Source organism: Solanum dulcamara, chromosome 9 (genome assembly GCF_947179165.1).
Source record: "Solanum dulcamara chromosome 9, daSolDulc1.2, whole genome shotgun sequence".
NCBI lineage: Eukaryota > Viridiplantae > Streptophyta > Magnoliopsida > Solanales > Solanaceae > Solanum > Solanum dulcamara.
The window spans coordinates 4,881,021-4,889,443 of record NC_077245.1 but is presented as its reverse complement, the minus strand read 5'-3'; the positions used below and the strand labels follow the sequence as shown (position 1 = coordinate 4,889,443).

Here is an 8,423-nt window from a genome sequence, read left to right as displayed (position 1 = left end):
AGAGAGGTGAGCGAGATCCTCAGATATATACGAACCACACTAGATACATATATCCGGGATACTAGATCGATATAGGGAGAGTGACAAGCAAGATAGGAGAGAGATGAGCGAGAGAGCCACATACATGAGAATCCACTTAGATATATTGTATGTAGAACAAAATACATCTAATTTTGACCCTATGAATTCCAAATACAATGTATCTGAACATATCTAGATATGGCAGATCATATATGTATCCAAAATCTAAAATCTAATAAGATTTGTAATATTATAAACTAGCGTGAATCAAAATAATTAACTCATAAATTAATGATATTTTTATAAATTACTCATTTTTACGTTGTTTTAAGAAATACTCCCTCCATTTTTATTTATTTATCAAATATTTTCTAATTTGATTTTTCTTTTTGACAAATCAAGAAATGATATTTTTTTTCTTTCCATTATATCCTCAATTATTAACATTAAGTTTATGTCTTTAAAAATATAGGAAAATATGTTTAAAGCTCTATCAATTAATAAGATTAAAATGGTAAACTCATTATACTAATCATTACTCCCTTCATTTTATATTAAGTGAATTTGTGAGGTAATGTACATATATTAAGAAAAATATTCAAGGACATAATCTGAATCATACTTTCCACTATTGTCCTTTATAAAATCATAAATATAACTTTGCAAGTAAGTGTGATTTATTTCCTAAAAAATATAAAACTTCAATAAATAAAAAGACAAATATAAAAAAAGTTTTAAATATCTATTTTAAACTTAAACAATTTAATTATTTTAAATAATAAAAAATTTCTAAAAAGTTCACTTAATATGAAATAAAAAAAATATTTTCTTAATAGATGTGCCACATGAAAATTTGACAATTAAAAAAACTGAGGGAGTAAGAAAAACAGAAAATAAGGAGAAAAACACAGGTGCAGGGCAAGTGTGGGGAAGGCAAGTTTTATGGGTGTCGAGGAATGAAGGAAACATAGGACACGTCTTGCCTAACATTTAAGGGGTATCTACCTCGGTGTTATCACCCCCTTCCCTCTCCCCTCAACAGAATCAGGGAATTTAGATCCAAATATATACTTCATTTTTAACCACCAACAAATATACTATTTATTTTTTTTAATTCTCAATTTTGATAAATAAAAATAAAATAATAAATTTATTATATTAATTATTATTATTTTTTAATAAATATATCAAGTTAAAATTTGACAATTAAAAAAATGAGTATTTACTAACAAAATAATGCATTTCTTTCTTCCGTCATAGTGACCTTAATTTTCCTCTACGTGATCTCTTTTTCTTTTGTAATTTTCCTTTGCTATCACATGCACAACTTATGTCATCCTACCCAATCTTGGAAATTACTACTACAACTAGTAACATATGTATATATATTGACTCGAGGCAGGGGCGGCTCTAGGTAATTAGTTGTGGATTTTAGGAAATTCAATAATTTTTACTTTTTGTTATGTATATTGAAAAATTTATTATATTTATTAGAATTTCCCTAACAAAATAGATCTCTTGATCTAGTGGAGAAAATGGAAACTATTAAAGTTTTTTTTATTGCATCTTGGATGAGGGTTTGATTTTCATTGGATATATATAGTGCTTGAATTTTAAATTTGAAACTTCAAGGTGAATTTTAAATTCTCTAAATTACTAAGTTATTTTTTAATTTTGTGTTCATGAGGGGATTCAAAATCTCTATATATACACTAAAAATAAAAACTAAATATATCTTATGTATATAGTGTAATTTCTAATCGAGTGAGTTCCAGTAAACACTCTTAATTACCCCCTCCTAAATATGGATACATATAATTAATTAAAAAAATGAAATTTATAAAAACTTCTGAATTTTAAATTTTCAATCTGCTTATGACTCAAAAAAGTTAACTTAATTGTAAATACTAAGGTTGACTTATAGGGTTTAAGGACTTGACTTTTGTTTAATTTGGTAAATATAATCTTTTACTAATAATTACGACTTCAATATATCGTTTTAGTCGGACTTGTGGAGAACACTTTGTATTGATGTGGAAAATTACACCAAGAACCCCAACAGGAAGGAGGTGGTTGGTGGGAAAATGTTGGCTCAAGTCGATTTTTAATATCGTGTGACAAATTCATTTTGAATTAATACGTTTATCAATAAATTTCATCATATAACAATATTATTACACCTTATTTTCTATCGACCTTATTTAAAACTTTATTAGTTTTCACATTCAACAATCTCCTCTGGCAACTAAGCCCCATATGTCCTATCTATAAGATTAATCGGAGAATTATATACTACCATCCATCGACTATTTGATATTCATGGCACCAAACTTTATATAATTTTTTTGTGTTGCACACATCTCTAATTTAAAACTACAAACAAAAATAATAAACCCACATGTTCCACTAAGCTATTGGGATTATTATTTAGCTGTTCGTGTATCTACCTACTGTCAAATATCCCTTCAGTGCAATAGACATGAAACAAAATTATTATTCAAAAATATATTTTGACTTACTGATTAAAGATGTGTTATTCCTCTTTTACAGATGCCAAATTGCTAAGTTTTATTTATCTTCTTCGTTCTAAATTCTCTATCTAGTTAAAATCATATAAATAAATTGAAATGCAACTATTTATAAAAAAAAAAAAGTAATTTTTGTCACATATAAAATCAAAAATACAACATTGAACCTCAAAATATATTTTCAAGAAATATATTATCAATTTTGTGTCTTAAAAATCACACAAGAAGAAGAATATTATTAATTATTATTTAAAAAATTTTAAATCTTCAATTTATTTTGGCTTTAGACCACTAAAGTACTTGAGCTGCGACCAAATGTACGACCAAGTTCCTCGGTAATCTATACACAAAAGCAGTATCAGACTCTAACTGCTGCTGAATTATTCCAAGGGGCTAGTTTATAACTTGAAGGTGCAACTACTATTTTTTTTTTCAGCTCTCCACTAGATTAATTATTCTTCATCGTTCAAATACAAAATCTGTCTAAAGTCCAAGTAAAATTTGAAGACTAAATAGGTGAATCTCTTTGTTATAGCAGGCACCGATGGAGAATAAAGTAGACCGCCATCCATCTCTTATATTTTTCTGCGGCCAAAGTTTTATGGCGTCATATGGCCTAATGACTCCAAATCCAGTTGTTCATTTTCCTTACTCTGTACCTTTCTCTTTTATCTCCTCTCTTTACTTTAATTTTCCCAACCCCCACCATCTCTCTTCCATTTTTCTATTTATTAGACTAGTAGTTAGTTATTTCTCCATAAAATAAGTGATTATATGAGATACTTGTCAATTCATAGGACTACAAATTATTCTATATTTAGCATCCTTATAACCAAAAAGAATAATTCAAGGTGATGGGGAGAGTAAAGCTTCAAATCAAGAAAATAGAGAATACAACAAATAGACAAGTCACTTTCTCCAAAAGAAGGAATGGTCTTATCAAGAAAGCTTATGAACTTTCTGTACTTTGTGATGTTGATGTTGCACTCATCATGTTCTCTCCTTCTGGTCGAGTTAGTACTTTCTCCGGAAATAAAAGGTGCTTATTTTTTTTAAAATTATTTCCTTCTACTTAATTCTTATGAATTAATTTCTCAAAAATTTTAATAGCTCAATTTATTGTTTATTTGAATTTTCCGTCCGTAATTCCCTCCTTTATTTTTCTAATTTAAAAATAGAAAAGGATCAATTTAGTAGCCAGTTAATTGATTACTCGAGCGTTTCTTTCCTTCTCCATTTCACCTTCACCTTTCACCTTTTCCAAATTTATCTCGAGAATTTCATAAATTCATGAAATATTTATAAAGATATCAAAATATATCAAATTCTTGTTGATAATCAAATACTTCAAGAAGATCCACAATTTTTTTCGTGGAAATCAAACTCAAATCATCCTAGTTAGTTCGAGAACTATGCCACTAACGGCCTTCGATCACGATGAAGATCAAATCCAAAGTCATTTGACTTCGAGAAATACACCACTAACCAGATCTCGAATCAAGGAGAAAATTCAAAGAAAAAAATCAAGGGATGAACAAAATCATACCACATTATTTTATCTATAATATTTTTGTTTCTTCAGATTTTATTTATAGTTAATTGTTTTTTATTTATTTAAAATTTATTGCAAACAACGAAAATATGAAGAAAAAGGACCTTCCCCCAAATCCTGATGTAATTTTTTTTTTAAAAAGAAGAAGGATCAATTTCTCCATTTGATCAAATTATTTGTTTCTATAATTGGGGTTTTGATTTTTTTGTAACAGCATTGAAGATATTATGGCACGTTATGTGAACCTTCCGGAGCATGATCGAGGACGGTAATATTACCAATATTGTATTCAAAATCACTGATTCGATTCTCAAGTCTCTCTCTCTATATATACTAGTTGCTTACATAGACTATTATTTTGTGTTATTTTATTTTCTTGAGTTCATGATATTGATGTGTTTTGCTTTTTTATCTTTGTTTGTTTTGATCCTTGTTTGTACGTGCTTTCTGTTGTAAAGGCTACACAACCAAGAGGTACAAATTGTTGGCTTTAGCTTTGTTTGTTTCCTTTTTTCCTTTAAATGAATTAATTAAATCTTTCTTTTTGGATGAATTTTGCAGCATCTCCAAAGGGCTATTGCCAAGCTAAAATGTGAAGCAGATCGAACTTATCAACCACCAAGGTTTTATTGACCTTCAACATATACATCTCTAACTTGTATAATATGAAACTAAAGCAATTTTAGCTTCTAATTTTAAAATGATAATTTTCCTCCTTTAATTATATATGAAGTAGCCCAGCGAGTGTTGATTCCCACATTGAGGAATTTCAACAAGAAATTATTCGATACAAGACTCAACTAGAAGACATGGAAAGGCGACTAAGGTAAATAACTTATCATAAAATTTTCGAATTAAGTTATATATACTGACAGTGCAAAAAATTTTGAGCAATGTGTAAAAGAAATTAATTGCAATGGTAAACTAATGTATTGTTAATTTGTGTCATTCTACAGAATGTATGAAGGCGATTTTTGTGAAATCACCACAGTATGTGAGGCACAATATAAGGAAGAAATACTCCAAGAGACACTAAAACAAGTCCAAGCTCGCAAAGTAAGTTATCAAGTTAATTACTCCCGCTCTTTCTATTTACGTGAAACACTTGCCTTTTTAGTATATCTCGACAATAAAAATTATTTTTTATATTGAAAATTAATTTAATTTCATAACTCTCATTTTATCCTTAATGGATAACATACAACCACACAAATATCTGACACTTGTTTTATACTACAAGTTACACGAGTCTTTTTTTTTTTAAAAAAATAATCATATCTAGTCAGCCACACAAATTAATTTGATTGATTATTATAAGCTATTTAATTTGAACTCACTTCTAATTTGGATGGACCGACACAGCAAGTATTGGAAGAAAATTATAACTCTCCCCAAGCGCAAACCACTACACAGCCACAGGTTAGTTAAATTCATTGACACTTTTTGATCTTGGTTCAATTACAAATAATTTTTGACACGTTTGGGACCAAAGCGATAACTTATATATGTGTTTTTTTTTTCTTGTGGGGGTGGGGGGTAAATTTTAGATGGATTTTGCAGGACAGAATGTGAACATGGTGAATAATGTGGGAACAAGTGATTCAATTGCAAATAGTACATTCATGGATTGGGTTCCACACTCACAGAGAGATCCTCATGTCCAAATTCTCAATTTTCTTGATTCCAATGGCCTTCTTCCCTTCAGGTACTTTTCTCTAAGTGATTCTTCTTTCTATCTCGAGGTAAATGTTACTGCACTATTTTGTTCCACAACAACTTATAAAGTATGTACTCAAATCCGAGTTCATGCGGGTCCGGAGAAGGGCCGCGCCTCAAGAGGCGAGACGTAGACAATTTAACGAAATGCAAGTATTAGTGGTTGCTTCTATGACTTTATCTATAAGTCACACGGAGACAATTTTTCCGTTACTCTAAGGCTATTGTAATCAACAAAAACTTTAAAGAAAATTCATTTCTTAATTCTCTTAAATTTGTCCTTAAAAAATGTTTTAAAACAATCATAGTACTCATCTTTCTCAGGTACCTCTTATTTACGGTAAAATCTCGATAAAGTAATAATATCGCTAAATGAATATTTTTCTCCCGTCCCGACTTGGGCTAGTTATATTAAAGTAATATTTTCGCTAAATGCATTAGATAATAATTTAAAATAAAGTATTAAAAGCCCAGAAAAATATAAAATAATAATTACTAGAATACATCAAGAATTTATATATATTTAATCACTCAATAATACTAGACCATTAACTATTTCTTTTTAAAATATGATTCTATAGTTGATTGTTTTTTCTTCCCATCAAAATCAAAATTAATCTCATCCTTAACTTTTTGAAGATCGAACACAATTTTCGGAATATTTTGTTCGTGTTGTACCAAATAGTTTGACAATGTAGTCATTGCTTGAAATGCCTCCTTTGACGATACATCTTGGACAATGCACTTGGCTAATAGTCAAATCAAACTTTTGTTTCACCCATGCTTGCAAATCTTTTTGGCTAATAGTTGGATTCTCTTTCTTATGCTCACACATTGTTTTTCTTATTTTATTGGTTAAAGATGGTTTTTGTAGGCCTTTCAAATGATGAGAAGACATTATATATACTTGAATTATGATTTTTAAACATCTAACTTTTTCTTTTTATAGTTAACATAAAATCTCTTCATATTCTATATACATGAATACAATTAGAAACATTAAATTTTACTAAATTCGTTTAGCAATCCTAGATTTAAATAATAAATATGCAAAAACAACACTCTTTTGTTTCCTGGATTTAATTTATTAAATTAATAATCTCGATAAATTAATATTTTTTTCCGGTTCCAAAAATATGCATTTATAGAGGTTTTACTATATATCTTATACGTAAAAAGAATAATAAAAACATCATTTGCCTTTAAAGAAGCAAAATAAATAACGAGTAAAGTTACTACCATGTGACCAGGAGGTCACGGGTTTAAGCCTTGGAAACAACCTCTGGCAGAAATGCAAGGTAAGACTGTGTACAATAGATCCTTGTGGTCGGGCCTTTCTCCGAACCCTGCGCATAGCGAAAGTTTTAGTGCACCGGACTGTCTTTTTTTTTTTACCACCAAAAGGGTGTGGTGGATGGATAGGATCAATCATTTCATATATCTTTAATCAAAGTTGTTGGTGCGAGCTCTGAGGAAGTGAGAATGGAGAAACGTAGGAAGTCATAAATCTCAATTAGTCCTCAGTGAGTTGCAAATTCCTTTTTTTTTCTTTTTTTTAAATAATAATGATTAAGGATTTGGTTATGTGCAGAGATGAAGCTGATCAACGCATGGACAACATGTTACCACCATCTTTAAATCAACTTCACACTGTCAATATCCCTGCAGTAACAGATCATCTCAGTCCAAATAATCGATTTGATCAAAATGATCCGCCGCGTCCAACATCGTTCAATGGCATAATTGATGTCAATAATGCACCATGGCCACCGTTATATCCAACAGGTCAATATCTTTTACTGTCTACATTCTTGATAATCCGTTGCTAAATAGGATTGGCCACGGATTTTTCTATTAGCTACATAATTTATCCATCGCTAATTCTTTTTTTTTTTTAGTAGTGTTAGAAATATGATATCGTTTCAATTATGACAGGGGACGATCCATTTCCAGTGTCACAACCCAGAGAACGAGCACTTCTTGAACTCTTCTTGTCTCAACTCACTCCTGTGAACCAAGATCACATATGAGGATCATATTATTGTTTTGTTATACTTAGAATTTGGTCTTTTTTTTCATTTTGCTCTCTCTGTTCCGTTTTGATATCGCTAATATTTCAACATACTAGATTAGAAAGTTTATTACTAGCATATGTTACGGTAATTTGTTCCAAAAATCGCAATTAAGTTAAACTCGTCAATAAATATAGTGCTCAGCTTGTTGCCCCAACTCCCCAATAATGAATTACTTTGAACAAGCTAGTTCTGTTGTAATATCCCAGAGCTGGTTTCGAACAGTTCTGTGAAGCTTGCTTAAGATGTCGTTGGGATTCTACGGTAATAATAACATATCTAGTGTAATAATTTCACAAGCGAGATCTGGTAATAATAACATATCTAGTGTAATAATTTCACAAGCGAGATCTGAGAGAGTAAAATATTGGCAGGATTTCAAGGATAGAGAAACTGTTTTCTAGCTAAAATGGGGCTCAATAAATTAGGTAGCATAAACAATAGGTGGCTGGATAGTATGCCTTCTTGCAGAGCCATTTTCCTACCTGAAGGTATCAGTGATCATTGTCCAGCTAAAATAACATGGGTGGCAGA

The 8,423-nt window shown here is 30.1% G+C and overlaps 1 protein-coding gene across 1 annotated transcript; it reads left to right on the top strand.

The window, feature by feature from the left end:
• The first annotated feature begins 3,403 nt into the window (after nucleotides 1-3,403).
• LOC129904034 (agamous-like MADS-box protein AGL104) lies at nucleotides 3,404-8,033 on the top strand. Its single transcript, XM_055979563.1, has 10 exons — nucleotides 3,404-3,588; nucleotides 4,316-4,369; nucleotides 4,560-4,575; nucleotides 4,663-4,724; nucleotides 4,838-4,927; nucleotides 5,058-5,157; nucleotides 5,464-5,520; nucleotides 5,649-5,806; nucleotides 7,409-7,602; nucleotides 7,753-8,033. Exons 1-10 carry the CDS (start codon nucleotides 3,404-3,406, stop codon nucleotides 7,845-7,847), a joined length of 1,011 nt encoding a protein of 336 aa, XP_055835538.1. The 3' UTR covers nucleotides 7,848-8,033.
• Nucleotides 8,034-8,423: the final 390 nt, after the last annotated feature.

Bases quoted from the DNA above. Each gene is read 5' to 3' on its own strand.
- LOC129904034 (XM_055979563.1), top strand. From the start codon at position 3,404: ATGGGGAGAGTAAAGCTTCAAATCAAGAAAATAGAGAATACAACAAAT. The intron at 4,928-5,057 runs GTAAATAACTTA...GTCATTCTACAG, and splicing joins GACATGGAAAGGCGACTAAG to AATGTATGAAGGCGATTTTT. The intron at 5,807-7,408 runs GTACTTTTCTCT...GGTTATGTGCAG, and splicing joins AATGGCCTTCTTCCCTTCAG to AGATGAAGCTGATCAACGCA.